Raw genomic sequence first — 15201 nt, 5'->3', positions numbered from 1 at the left:
TCTTTCAAACCAAGCACAACTCAGGTCTATTACCATCTATGGGCAATTTACTATCTAGGTAGTCGTGCTGGAAGTGTGTGTGTGTGTGTCTAGAGTTGCTGCAAATATAAATAATTTTGTAAGAAAAATCTTTGTCGGCTGTGGTTTTTATTTTGAATAATTGGAATGAATATCACTTTTAGAATTTTTAGAATTTATGTGATGCTGTTACGAGTTATATTTTTGACTGAAACTTGAAGGTTTTAGAACACTTTGGTGACAACAGAAAGCATGTACGTGGATTGATTATTTTATGAATTCTTATGATGTCAGGTAACAAATCAAAACTTGTAATTTTTGAACCACTTCTACATCTATATTTTTGAGAAGAGGGAAAGTTTGTTTGCAAATTAAAAATAAATTTGCATATGTGCCCTCCCCTTTTTTGCTGTAAAATTTGTAAGTTATGAAGTTTGCCATGACTCCTTAAAAACTGCTTGAAACTCCTTAAAAAGTCCTTAAAAACTCCTTACTTTTCATTTTGAAAATTTTGTATGAACCCTGAAGAAAGTAAACGCAAAATTACTTTAATGATATACTCCGTTCCTGTGCAAGTCCAGTGAATGATTGCAATACAAATGTATGTATTTTTGTGAGAAAGTGTGTTAATATATATGTGGATTTTACAACAAAAGCAAAAGATATTTTTTGTGTGTGTCGAAGAGAAAAAGTTAATCTTGCTAAAATAATTTAAAACTCAAATTACAGATACTGGCTTTTGGGAAAATAGTGAACTGGTTGTGATATTCAAAGAAACAATGGCAAAGGATTAATACAAATCAGTCATTTATATATTAAATTTAATTCAGTTAGTGCAAAAAAAAAAAATGTCATCACCCAAAATGACATTGAAGAGTATGCAGAAATTAAAGTTTTATGTGTCTCAGAAACAGGGATGCCGGAAGTCAGAAATAATTGGTGTTGCTCAAAGTAGGCGAGACATTTGTCTGTACAGGCCATAATATTTGCATATATTTTCGCCTGACCATACGTCCCTTTTTTGAAGTAGTGTCCCGTTTATTTTGAATCTATTTGTTTTAGCGATGATCCGTTCTTCAACCTACTTTTTGTAGTAATGGTAAGATTTTTACTACAGTAAAATGTAACAAACCTATGCAGAAGGGTTATGGGGGTCCCGTGTCTGCCTAAAGACCAGTACCGTCTTAATGCGTGGGCCCGGGGCTTCAAGAGAACGCGGGTCTCACAAAAATGAGAACCAGAATTTGCCAGGCGGGATCTCAGTGAAATCGCTTGGCCCTGGGACCCCATGATGCTCTAAAGACGGCCCTGCCCAAGACAATCAAAAATTTAAATTTTTTTTTTGAATAAATTAAAATATTGAACGAAAAATACTTTATGTGTTATATTTTTCAATTTCTGTTAATTTAAAATGTTTTTTAAAGATAATGAATTCAAAATGTCTCTGGGACAGATGCCCTGAGTCCCCCTCATAATATTCACATAAAACTGTGAAATTCTATTATAAACCGATTAAGTGGTGGAAAATGGGTTTAATCATCAATCAATGATGGTTTTGATCATCAATTCTTTAAAACCATGCTAATGCGTATTCTGAAATCAAATAGTTCTATTGTATGTATTTTACAGTTTTTAATCAATGATTGGATTGTTGATGATTTAGTTGAATTCGCGTTTCAAGTTTCCCGATAATTTAAATTGACAATCATCACCACACAGTAACATTGCGGGTCATTTGAGTAAAGTGGTTTTAGAATATTGGGGAAGCTTACATTGAAAACAGAAAGTGATACAAATACATAATGCAGGGATTCTTGAACTGTGTGCTGCAGCACCCTGAAAAGGTTTTTTGAAAAGACTGTTGAACTGCTCTGGGGAGCCGCGGATAAGCATTGATTAGGAAAAGAGGTGACGCGGGTGGAAAAAGTTTGAGAACCCCTGACATAATATAAATGTATAAGAGGTCCCACACATCCTTCAACACTGCCTGCGCTGGGATCTTTGATGGGGGCCCCCAGGCCAAGGGATTTTTCTGAGGCCTATTAGGCAAATTATCGAAAGTTTCAACCAGATCTAATTTTTGTGAGGCTTCTTCTCTTTGACCCCCAAGCCGTGCCTGGGTGTGCCCATTCTTTATGACGGCACTCCCGCCCATGGCCCCCACATCCTAGAGCAAGGCCCCCAGGCCAGGATCTTACGCGGGCCCCCTTTATGATGAATTTACAGCGTTAAAAAACAAAAAAAGGTGAAAATCAAGCCCCAGGGCTGGAGCCTTGTCAGCCTACCCCTTGTGGGGGCCATGCTCCCGCCCTTAGGGGCCGTTCAAGTATTACGCCCAGGGTTGTCAAATTTGCTCCCCGTGTAGATACCCATTTCCCCCGGGCTGGGTTTTTTAGCCTAAAAACTCTGGTTTTTTGGGAGGGAAAATTGGTTTTTTTAGGGAATATTGTTTGTTTTCGAAGAAAATGTGTTACTTTCAGGTTAACATTTTAGTTTGAGCTTAGTTTATGTATTCCAAAAATTGCTGCATAGTGCAGTGTTTAGAATATGTATATTTTGAAATATTTTTTAATGATTTTTTAGGAACAAAAATGTGATGATAAATAATTTCTTGGAATCACAAACACCCTTTTTATAATTCTTCTACCTTTTTTATGTAAGCATTTAGGTACGAGATCCACATATTAAAATATTTTACAAGAAATCACAAACAGAAAATTGTAACCATGGACCTTCGTTTAAAAAATATACCTGTTATATGTGATAAGCATACCTACAAAAATTTATTTATAATACACAATAATTTTTCACACACACAAATCTTTGTATAAATAAATTGAAGCATCTGTGAAGAAGCGAACCAATGTATGTAAACTGAATTTTCATTCAAAAAATATTTACATGTTTTTGCAATACTTTTTTATAAGTTTTATACAGGTACATCAGACTTTCATAACTGAAATATCAAGAGACAAAAATAACATTATCTCATAATGAAAAGAAAATAACTTCGGGATTCTTGAATTGAACATTGGCAACGAACATCTTCAATTGAAACAGAACAAAAAGTATAGTTTTTCTTATGTGAAAATAACACCTAAGCAGAAAATAAGCCTTAGCTTGAATTTTCAAGATGCTGATAATACAAACCTGACCCAGAAAATTTGCCTGTTAAAATCGTCAGCCAGATGAAGGCATTCTGTAGGTCTGTTGCTATACATGACAGGTTTCTTGTATAAAGTGATATTAATATATAATAATGTTATTGACATTTATGTGTTTAATGATAATTCAAGTTATTCTGTAGTTTTAAGTTCCCAAAAATGGTTAATTTGGACAAGTGTAAAACACCTCCAGAGTAATGAATCTTCACAATGACTTATCTCTTTCTCTTAGCCAGATCATTTTTTAATTATCACTGCTCCTTTGAAAATATTTCGGAATTTAATTTAATGAAGTAGGGATATTCTTTAACAGTGAGGAATTTAAGAAAAAGAGAAGCATGAGATTTTTTAGCTCCTGAAAGTTGGGTTCGATTATAAAAAAAAAAACTGTGGTTCTGGTTACATAGCTGAAAGGTTTTATTTTTTACTTATCAGGACACTTTTGGTTACATTTTCTGCGGGGTCTGAAAAATTTGGAGAAAAAAAAATTCAGGCACCATTCTGATTTCTCAGAATTTTCAGTATCTCCAAATTCATTTATTTTACCACAAACAATTTTCTTGCTGCAGTTCTGCATACAACTGAAGGTTCAGATATAATTACACTGAAGTGGGTGAACAATTATTCCCTTACTTATAATCATGGTCAATTTTATTGATCAAATACATAGTTTAACATTCACCAAAAATGTATACTTAGACATAATATAAGATGTACACATAAAGGATGTGCATTTGGGTGGGTCAAAAAAAAAAAAAAAAATTTATTTGGAAATCGCTATAGTGCGGAAAAGTAGCCTCCTTTAATAAAAAGAAAAATGACGTAAAAAAATTTAAAATCTATTGACATCTTGCATCGTACTTGCAGTTGATGAAAATTGACAAAATTGAACATTTTTCATAAATTTTTTTCATATTACTTAAAATTTGATGATTGATGTGCAAAAGTTTCTTATGCTTATTTTATGGTTCAATAAAGTAAAATAAATTAAAACATCATTGATATTGCAATGTTTATCGGTCGCACGATGTGTTCGAAAAACTGTATGGGAGTTTGTCGGAGTCGGAAAAGAACTCAAGTCAGCCTTTTTTTTATATATCTACTATAACCTCTTTTTTAATTTAACATAATATAAGAACAATTACATGTTTTTAGTAAAGCGACGGAAGAGTGTCCTATCAGTACAGCGTGGTCTAGCCAAAAGTGCCAACTCCTCGTGTTGCCAGATTCATCTCTCCTTTTTGTCTCTTCCTGGCACTACTGAATCTACTATTTGTTGTTTCTAGGCCGCACTAGATATACACCACACTACTCCCACCAAGTACCAACGGTACGATCTCTGATTACACACACGAGTTGCTGTACTTAGGGTTGAAACGTACGTGCCTACCCGAGCGTGTTGTTGTGGTTTGAGTCGGACTTGGTACCGTCGATGTGTGTAGAGTAGGATCTGCCTTTGTATCTGTTGCTTCGGTTGTCGATGAACAGTTCTCCTCCAATAATGTGAAGGCAGGTTTTAGCCAGTCTACACTGATTGGGGTTTCTCTAGTTCCTCGGTTGATGGTGAAATGTTTCTCAGAACGTCTGAGCACTTTGAACAGTCCAACGTATGCTTGCTGTAAAGGTTTTGTCACACCATCGCGGCGCACGAAGACATGGGTGCACTTATCGAGCTGAGGATGGACGAAGGTCGTTGGTTTTCAGTGAGATGATGTTGGCACTGGTGTTAGCTTTTGCATATTTTCTCGCAGTCGAAGGATGAAGTCTGATGTATCTTCCTCTGATTTAGGTGTTGGATTAAGTAATTTGGCTGGTAGTCTGATTGGGGAACCGTACACCATCTCTCCAGTGGAGCACTGTATATCTTCTTTGAAGGCTGCTCGCAAACCCAGGAGAACAAGCGGCAGTGTCTCGGTCCATCGATGATCGGTGGGGCATCGAAACGACTGCTTCAATGATCGGTGGAACCGCTCCTCTAGTCCATTGCTGGCAGGATGGTATGGGGTCGTGTGAATTTGTTTAACGCCCAATAATTTCGACAAGAGAAGAGGGAGGACTGGAACTGGCGTCCTTGGTCGGTAGTGATAGTCAGGGGTGCAAGAGCTGCGCCAAACTGCGCCGAAACTGTTCTCTTGCTACATGGTGCGCCAAGGCGCCGAATCCCTGCGCATTTGCGCCAATTCTTGTTTGTGGTTCGCGGAGGTACCGCTAATGCACTGTAGTACGTCAAATACCCTTAAGTAAGCAAAAATTCGCATGAAAATGTTGTTCACGGGACGCGTTCTTTCCGAGACACGGAAAAAGATACGGGGGGGGGGGGAGAAACTTCATTTTTTTTCACTTCCCACCATCTACCACAATCGCGTTATCTCGTGACCTTGGAAAGTAGTTATACTACCTTGAAGTATAAAGTCCTGTACTGTTATTGGTATAACCGGCGGGCTATCAAAGTCCCTGAATAAATATGCCGAATTTTCCGATTTCGGAGACCGTTTTTTCTCCTGCTGGTTATAGGTTATATACTGAAAATAACGGTAATTTCGCGGCTGCCAACTTGCGTTCTAAGACGGCATGCATCGAAAAGAGGATTGGTTTACTCGTTTAAATTACCGAAATTTTTCGGAGATCGTTGGGAAAAAATAGAATCTGTAAAAACTCCAGCTAAAATATTCATAGTTTTGTCATCTAGCCACTATGCGGTCATGTGGTTATCGTCGGCGGTTGCCGATCGTAACAATTTCACATCGCGAAAATCCGGATTTGGCGAACGGGGCCGGCTCGAGAGAAAAAAATCTCTACCCATGCAGAACCTTTTTTTTGGCGCTACGGACTACGTTTTTTTGGTCGACAACCTTTTTCACCCTTTCAACTCCATTTGGCACCCCTCCTTGAGCGGCGCCCAATAAGGCCACACGGTCCGCCACTGCATTGGTGGGGGAGAGGCATGCTCTTAACAATAGTCGGAGGAAGGAGTTTGTACTAGGGCATGCTCATTTTACATAACTTCTGTGAGATACCTAATATATATTAATGTCCTACTTTTCCAAAACATGTTGTTGGAGAGAATGAAATATTTTCACCCTTTCTTGTTTTTCGCACTCCCTCTCGTGCATTGCTGGGATGGTACATTACTCCCTCACGTATTGCTGGGATGTTGTTTAACATTGTATCACCAACAGAACTATTGATTATGTGTGATGAATAGGTTGCACTACAATCCAAACAATTACAAGAAGTGAAATCAGTTCAGAGAATAGAGAGATAGATGTTGGGCAGACATATTCAAACTTTGTAACTTTGAAAGCTGCCCAAAGTTCAAAATTTTGCCAGTTTTGGTGAAGACTTTTTTATCTTCAGCACATGGTAACACAGACAGTGAAAAAGAGTTCATTGTTAACAAATAAATAAAAGTCTGTTCGAACATTGAAAAATCTGTCCATGCAATGCTTTAATGTTCAATGTAATAAGACATACAAAATCTTATGTTCAAGGGCATAAAAAATTGGAAAAAAATAGTCATTGAGATGCTGTACTTCTGAAAGCGAATCATGATTTGTAATCTATTAACATGCTATTAGGTTGAGAAATTCTTTGAGTAAATAAGGTATTTATATTTTTCTCATTTTTTGCATTTTGCTTTTAAATTTAATAATTCCTTTAAATTCTGTGAGAAGCCAATTTTTTTTTTCACGGAAACTCTTATTATATTCTGCACGCACTTTTTTTGTTATATCAGGAGGAATAAGATTTTGGTGTTCAAGCAGCAGAAATTCTTGCTGCCTAGGTTTTCAGTATGCATGTTGCTTAATTTGAAAAGAGTAATAATTTGTATTCGTCATTTCAGTAATACACGTTTTATTAATGACAGGTAAGATAATTCAGAAAAAATTTAAATGGATTTTAATTTGTGAATGGAATTTATTTAGAATTATTTGTTTCAACCATTTTTGGCAAAACTTTTCACATTTCACAGAAAAATTACTCCTTATATTGCAGATATAGTTCGTGTTTAGTTCTGCTCCATTTTCAAAATTTCTGCTCCAAAAATGAAATTTGCTGCTCCGAAATGGACGAGGGACACTTGCACCCCTGGATAGTGGATGGGGTCCCAAATCGAGCAATCCATTGCCCAACAAAAGTTCGAGCGACTGTTTCAGCCGAGATGTCTTCTATCGGAATCGCCTCGGGCCATCTTGTGAAACGGTCCACACAGGTGAGTAAATAAGTGAACCCGTTAGATGGAGGCAATGGACCTACCAAGTCCAGATGAATGTGGTCGAACCTGCTCGAAGGCATTGGGAATTGCTGGAGCGGGCTCCTAGTGTGTCTAGTGATTTTTGATCGCTGGCAGTCCATGCAGGCACGCGTCCATGAAACGACATCTTTGCATATAGACGGCCATATGTATTTCTCACAGAGGAGCTTTTTCGTGGCCCGAATCCCAGGGTGGGACAAGCCGTGCAATGTCTTAAATAGAACAGTTCGGTAGTTCTCGGGAACGAACGGTCGTATTTTTTGTCCGGTACAATCACATACCAATTCCACACCAGGAGAGAGTTCTAGTTTTTGAAGTTGAAGGGAACACGTTGGATCACTGAGCAACTTTTGAAGTTCTTTGTCGCTCTGTTGTGCAGCAGCGATGGCGGTAAAGTCAATGGTCTGGGCATTGATGCTCTGTATGCGTGATAATGTATCCGCGACCACATTGTTGGAGCCGGATACATGTCGAATGTCGGTGCTAAACTGAGCAATGTAGGATAAATGTCTGAGTTGCCTAGGGGAGGCAGAGTCTGAAATTTTTGTGAACGCAAATGTGAGAGGACGGTGATCGGTAAAAATAATAAAATTCTGGCCCTCGAGACTATGGCGGAAGTATTTGATAGCAGCGTAAATTAAGAGGAGCTCCCTATCATAAGTGCTGTACTTACGCTCTGCGGGACATAGCTTTCTTGAGAAAAATGCTAAGGGCTTAGGACCATCCTTTTCGTGAGTGTGAAGAACTGCTCCGATGGCAATGTCGGAGGCATAGACCATTACAGAGAGTTGTTGCCCAGGGGCCTGGAATGCAAGAGTCGCCGCTTGGGATAAGTCGGCTTTGCATTTCTCAAAGTTAGCGAGGGACTCTGGGGTCCATGGAATAAGGCGCTTATCGTTTTTCTTTGAATCCTTCAGGAATTCATTCAGAGGAGCTTGTGTAGTCGCAGAATTCGGAAGGAAACGTTGATAAAAATTTATCATTGCTAAAAAACGTCTGAGTTCAGCAATGGTTTTTGAGGTCGGAAAGTCTGTGATGCTTTGTACTTTCTCTGGCAGTGGTTTCACACCTTGTGGGGTAGCGAGGCAACCTAAAAACTTGACTGCACTCTTACCAAGAACACACTTGGCTGGATTCAATTTGAGGCAATGTTGTTTCGAACGGTCAAAGACCTGATGGAGATGGTGTGTATGTTCTTCAGCATTGGTGGAAGCAATGAGAATATCATCGAAGTATGGAACACAGAAGTCGAACCCTGTTAAAACTTGGTGGATGTATCTTTGGAAAGTCTGACCAGAATTGCGGAGGCCAAACGGTATAGTGACTAACTCAAACAATCCAAAAGGAGTTGTAACAGCTGTTTTTGGGATATCATCTGAGTGCACTGGAATTTGGTGGTATGCCCGTGTGAGGTCCAAGGTTGAGATGATTGTTTTTCCGTGGAATAGTTGAGTGCAGTCCTGGATGTGAGGGACTGGGTAGCGGTCTGGTACCGTGATAGCATTCAATCGACGGAAATCTCCACATGGTCTCCATTCGCCATTGGACTTTCGAACCATATGAAGGGGACTAGCCCAAGGACTTCTAGAGGGTCTAATGATACCTTGTGCCATCATGAATTCAAACTCTTGTCGTGCTACTGACATTAATTCGGCAGATAAGCGTCTCGGCTTAGAAAATACTGGGGGCCCTTTTGTTTCAATATGGTGGAATACTGTGGTATTCCCCGCCTTGTCAGATAAAAGAGAGGGGCTTGTGATTTCTGGATATTTCAGAAGTATTTGGTTGAAGTCGGAAGCTTCAAAAAGAATAGTGACGCTAGAGCTAGATGAGCTGACGTCAGCGGTTTTACCATAGGAAGAGATATTGGTCTCTTTATCGATGAGGCAACTGTTTTTGGCATCGACAAGCAAATTAAAATGCTTGAGGAAATCAATGCCTATGATGGATGTTCGACATCGGCTACTACAAATGACCAGGTAAATGCACGACGTAAATTTAGGTTGAGAGTAAGCAGTTTAGTGCCATATGTAGAGATTTTGGTGCCATTTGCAGCATGAAGGACTAGACCATCATCAGTTTTTTCTTGTGGGCGGTGGATTTTTGGGAGTACCGAAATGTCGGCGCCCGTATCGATGAGAAAGTTTACTCTATTCTTACGGTCGGCCAAGATGATTCGGCTGATACGGCAATCGCGGTCATGGCCATCTAGCGATCGCCCGCTTAGTTTCCCGAGTATGCACAAGGGGATGCACACTTTTTAGCCTTTTCGCCGAAATTAGTGTGGTAGAAACACAAGTTATTTGCGGCGGGTTTGTATTGACGATTGCGGGAACGACTGCGCGGCCGCCGATACGAGAAACGTCTATATGAGCGGGACGCATGGACAGTAGTTGAAAGTTTGCTCACCTGCCTGGTCAGCTGCTCAATTTGCTTTTCTAAGTGCGTCGTGGGGGATTCCACTCTAGCGGCATCTACGTGGGGTGAAAAGGTAAGATCATTGATCTTGTCGGCAACGGCGGCGAGTTGGGTTAGGTCTTCGTTTAAGGCAGCCAGAATGCTTTGCGTGTTTTTTGGGATTTGGGACAACCATAGCGACTTCAGAAGTGGCTCACCAACGGAACTCCCGGCAAGCGATCGCATCCGAGTGAGAAGTTGTGATGGACGCTGGTCACCAAGCTCGAGGCCTTGAAGGAGGGTTCGTATTTTGCAAGCCTCGCTTTCTGAATGCAGTTCTATGAGACGCTTTTTTAAGGCGTCGTACTTGCCACCTTCAGGAGGGTTGATAATGATGTCGCTTGCCAAATTGAGGACATCGGATTCCATAGCCGATACCACGTGATGAAATTTTGTGGCATCTACTGTGATTTTGGCCAAGGAGAATTGGGCCTCTATCTGCATAAACCATAATGTGGGATTTGTCTTCCAAAATGGGGGAAGCTTAATAGCAATGCGGTTGATTTGCGGCTCGGAATTGTCATCCATGACGTTTTTATGCGTTGCGAAGAATGAAATAATTTAGATGCGAACAATTAAAAATGCAGTAAATACCGGGAAAAATAACATAGGTATATACATGGGTTGAGGACCCATGTGGACCTGAAGGTTATCTGATGTGGCTTGCCCCAAACACAATTTTATGAAAATTAACTAAGCGGACCATTTACAGATCGCTTAAATAACCCATGGCACAATTCCAGAGAATTCAAGTGGCCCATGGCACATTTTCAGATCACTGAAGTAAGCCCGTCGCCATAGGCGTAAACTTATTGAAAATGTTGGGGGGGCTCCGGCTCTAATAGAACCTCGTTTATACGACGCGTCGTATAAATGCGAAAGCAGTACTGAAAAACGAACTTTTTCCGAAAATTACCCCCCCCCCCCCACTTTTTTTTTACAGACGTTTCCGAAAATCTGTCGTTTTGATTCAAAATCTTATGCTTGAGAAGAAATATACTTATAATACTATCATAACATTACTGTTGCTAAAGTCTCAAGCACTTTTACGGTATTCATTTCAAGATTCAACAGAAAAAAAAGTGTTATTTAAACGTTATGTAAAACGTCCTTTACTTGACAGAGAACACCGTTACAAAATTATCGAATGTGGGGGCGACAAAAATCCCAGTTACAGCCCTGGCTATCAGCATACCGTAGCCCGTTCAATAATTATTTCAGTACCTGTCAAAAGCCATTGCACACAGGGCCACAACTAGGGAGGAGCAGGCGGGTCTCGTGCCCCGGGCGCTAGACCGGATGGGGTGCAAATTTCATTCTAAAACCTCTCCTTCAACATTACAAGGGGGGCGTCAAAATGCGCGCTTGCCCCGGGTAACCAAGCATCTAGTTGCAGCCCTGATTGAACCAGTCTATCATCTTAAATTTTATTACTTTTTCAGTAAAAAATATGCATGAGAAACTACAGTCGGTCCCGCTTAGTTTTTCCGCTTACAACGTTTCTTCATGATGGGTTTTTGAAAACCGTAAAACACTGTATTTCAGTGACACGTTTTCACCAATTGAAAAATTATGTGATTCGATTGATAGAAAAGGTGTTTCCAAAGACTTGGGAGTTCGAATCGAAGTGAAAACGTCGATTAATTGAAGTGTATACAGGCAGGGCCCTGGGTAAAGCAGGAATTAGGAGGCTCTTGCGACAAGAGTCAAAGATGTTAATTGGTCAGTGAATGTATGTTGTTTGTACTAATAACTAGAAATTCCTAAATAAAATACATGTAGAAATCATTTGCATGAGAATGTTTTTGCAAATGAATATGCACCGAGATAAATAGAAAAGATGCATTTAAAAACGCATTTGCGTTTTTTGCTTGGTTATTTGTTCTTTAGCACATATTTTCTCAGTTTTAGTTCATATTTAGCCATTTTTTTTAAGTGGAAAATTCGGGCTCTAATTACAGGCGAATCCCGTTTTAACGAATACCGTTACAGCGAAAATATCATTTTAACGAATGGTTTTCTAATCCCTCTAATAAGTATACATAGGAACAATGCAAACAATCTGAAATTTCTTTATAACGAAGTGTTTTCTCCGGTTTCTTGGACTTCGTTATAACAGGATATTCGACTGTATAACAATCATTTAATGTATTGTTACCAAAGTGAATGGGACAAGGGCGTAGCCAGAAATTTCGTTCGGCAGGGGGGACCAAAGCGATAGAACAATAGATTTGGTCATCTTTTTCCCTTTTTTCGGTCATTTTCTCACATTTCGGACAAGGGGACCAGACCCCCAAGTCTTCCTCTTCGCTACGCCCTTGGAATGGGATACCCCTGAGCATGAGCTACCCAAGAAAACCAATCTATTGGGGGGGGGGGGACACGGAATTTCTTCCAGAGAATTTTTGAGTTGGTGCCAATTTTCCAAAAGCATTTAATTAACAAAAATTTATTTGATTGTTGGGGGCGTAGCCTTTGCCCTTGAGCCCCATTCTAGTTTGATCACGGTCCAAGTAAAAATATACTTTCATTCTCTCTCTCTCATTGAAACGAGCACAACTCCGGTCTATCGCCATAGGCAATTTATTCAGATCTAGTCATGCCGTAAATCTGAGTATATCCTCCCAGGATCCCCCAGATCTCATGAATCCCGAAATCCCCTGGGCGGGGTCATGAAAATGACTATATACAAAAAATATATTTAGAACAGTATATGCATCTTTATTTATTCCAGGGTTGGACAAACCCCAAGTGCCAGGTCACCATGGTGACTGGAAAATCTGTATTCGCGCCTAAAATTTTGTATATGTGATTGCTAAATCAGAATCTAGTGATGGCTCAAAATTTTCCGATTTCATAATTGTCTTCCAACATGGAAAGGAGCAGAGCCACAACTAGAGAAAGCAGGTAGGTCTGGTGCTCCGGACGCTGGACCAGAATGTGAGTCGAATTCACCCTTTAACTGCTTCTTCTACATGCAAGGGGCGCCAAAATTCCGAATTGCCCCAGATGACAAAGTATCTAGTTGCGGCCCTGGGAAGGGGTCATCAATTCCCAGAAAGGTTGAAAAAAGATTATTTAAGATACTTTTCTCGTGAAAAAACCATGCTTGGCTCTTACAAAATTTGGCTGGTGCCTAAATTTTTTAATGATTTTTGTCAAGCCCTGTATTTATTTATTTATATTTTATGATACAGTGTATATTTCCCCCAAAATCAAATTACATGTCACTTATTTAAGATTTATTTTACTCTCATATATTGAGTCATATATCAGGTTTTAAATTAGAAAAATAATAATTTTTTTAGTTGCATAAATTTCTTATTAAAAACTCGATTCAAATATTGTCACTTTTACAAGTACGCAAGCCAAATGGAGTTTAAATTTTTCTTAAATAAATTTTAAATATGATTGAAAAAAATAAGACATATAGTAAGTTTTATTAATTTATTGATGTGTCTAACAGAAAAAAAATTATTTTATACTACGCTTTTTTGATTATAAGTATTAGAGGGCTGCAAAATCTAGATTGTTTTTGAAGATTCTGAATAAATTATCATTAAAGAAAATGCTTAAAATGCAGGAATTTATCACAAATGTGTAACTATATTTAATATTGCTTACTTTTTCTGTCAGGAAACTGTGCGGAATCACGAGGAACTTTTCCGTTTTCTTGTAATACAACATGTTTTACTAACAGAAGGTTTATACTGTACGTGCACAACCGAATGTGGTCCACACAAACCATAAAATACTGTGGAACTGTCTATCTCAACATTTGTGGGGGGTGGGGGGGGGGTTTCAGTGGAAAAACAAGGAGTTTACTTCAAGTGGCTCCAAACACAGCTATTCTTATTTTGCAGAATCACAAACCTCGTCTAGATTTTTCTTCACCACCGTAATTTCTTTATATTCCAATTAGGATCATCTATGTCGGCGTCCTTCACGGATGGCCATCCATTAAGCACAAAAGCTTTTAAAGCCTTGACCGGCGGCGTCAAGAAGAATGTAGTTTTCAGGATCAGAAGGGAGGTCCCCATATGGACGGATGCCTCCAGGTGACATATTCCCCACATAAAAGCGACACGCTATACACTCCCCGTCCTTCTAATTAGGAAATGGTGATTGTATTCAGTAAACCTGCATTGAAGCAGCCGAAACTGAACCCTATTGAAATGCTCTTTGTCAGCTGCAGAAGGTGCGGCCCCTTTATCATGAAAAAAAAAAAAAATACATGGAATTAAAAGTCCGCCAAAGATCCCAGGCTAGAAGCCCTTCTCCAGTATGTGGGAGTCCATGGCCGTGCTTATAGCTCGCTGAGTGCCCCCCCCCCCCCGGGAAACACGCCACTAGATGCCACGGACGGGCTGTAACTAGGAGTGAAGATCATTTTATTGTCGGGAAAGGGCGGGGAAGCATCGAAATGCCTCCTTGAGATCGACTGTGATGCCGCAAGATATTTAAAATTTCTAACAGTGCTGCGAACGTAAACAGGGTATGTAAAACCCCCTCTTTGCGGTCACCGGCTGGACAAATAGAAATTCGTCCGTAAAAAATAATTGATCGGGAAAGGAGGAACCCTATTAAAACATTGAGAATAATTCTTCATTTTGAAATAAACACAATTTTTTGAATAACATAAGTAAGAAATACTACATCTTTTTTAGAAAAATTCCCCAATTTAATTTGCAATGGAACATACAAAAAATTACAGTATTTTCCGATAAATAGAGGTCGCATCCTGTAAAATGGCCGGAAAAAGTGTTTGTGGAAAAATCGCCACTTTTTTTTTAACATGTCACAGCTTCGTATAAAGGCCGAAACTCACTGTACTGACGTGACGTGATTATTCCGAGTCTAGGTGTGGAAAACGTGTCCATGCGATTTTTTTGGGGGGGAAGAGGGGAAGATTGAGCCAGCTCTCCGAAATTAATAAGGGGGGGGGAGTCTCGATCCCATTGGCTTAAAACAAGTTACGACAGGTAATACAAGTTACGACTTAATGCACTTAACATACGACTTAATACAAGTTACGCTTACGACAGGTCCAAGCACTTCCCTGTAAAAAATCGGGGTCCTCGCGAAAGATCTGTCCAAAAGCCCGGTCCAACGGAGACAGGATCATTTTAGTCGTGGAGGGAGGGAAGAGTATGTAATTTTTTCACCCTCTCCCCACTAAAAAAACGATCGAAACGATATTTTTCGTTCTTCCACCCCCCCCCCCCCAGAATTAGCAGTCCCCACAAGAATTCCGCCTGTGAAAACTGCCTTCTTCCCTAGTTCCGGCCCTGGCTACCTAAGTGTTGG

General features: G+C 39.7%; 2 protein-coding genes across 2 annotated transcripts in view; one reads left to right on the top strand and one right to left on the bottom strand.

Annotated features, from left to right (window-relative positions):
• LOC149074103 (uncharacterized) overlaps positions 1-15201 on the top strand; it is a 239115-nt gene that overhangs the window by 26979 nt on the left and 196935 nt on the right. The gene's annotated exons all lie outside the window — the stretch shown is intronic.
• On the bottom strand, positions 9661-10422 carry LOC149074105 (uncharacterized). Its single transcript, XM_089246685.1, has one exon. It carries the CDS (start codon positions 10420-10422, stop codon positions 9661-9663), a length of 762 nt encoding a protein of 253 aa, XP_089102811.1.

Source organism: Pholcus phalangioides, unplaced genomic scaffold (assembly GCF_987345545.1).
Source record: "Pholcus phalangioides strain wild (caught in Gottingen) unplaced genomic scaffold, Ppha-v1.0 ptg000017l_1, whole genome shotgun sequence".
NCBI lineage: Eukaryota > Metazoa > Arthropoda > Arachnida > Araneae > Pholcidae > Pholcus > Pholcus phalangioides.
The sequence above is the reverse complement of the archived record's forward strand: the minus strand, read 5'-3'. Positions and strand labels throughout refer to the sequence as shown.

Excerpts from the sequence above, each read along its gene's own strand:
- LOC149074105 (XM_089246685.1), bottom strand. The coding sequence starts at position 10,422 with ATGGATGACAATTCCGAGCCGCAAATCAACCGCATTGCTATTAAGCTT.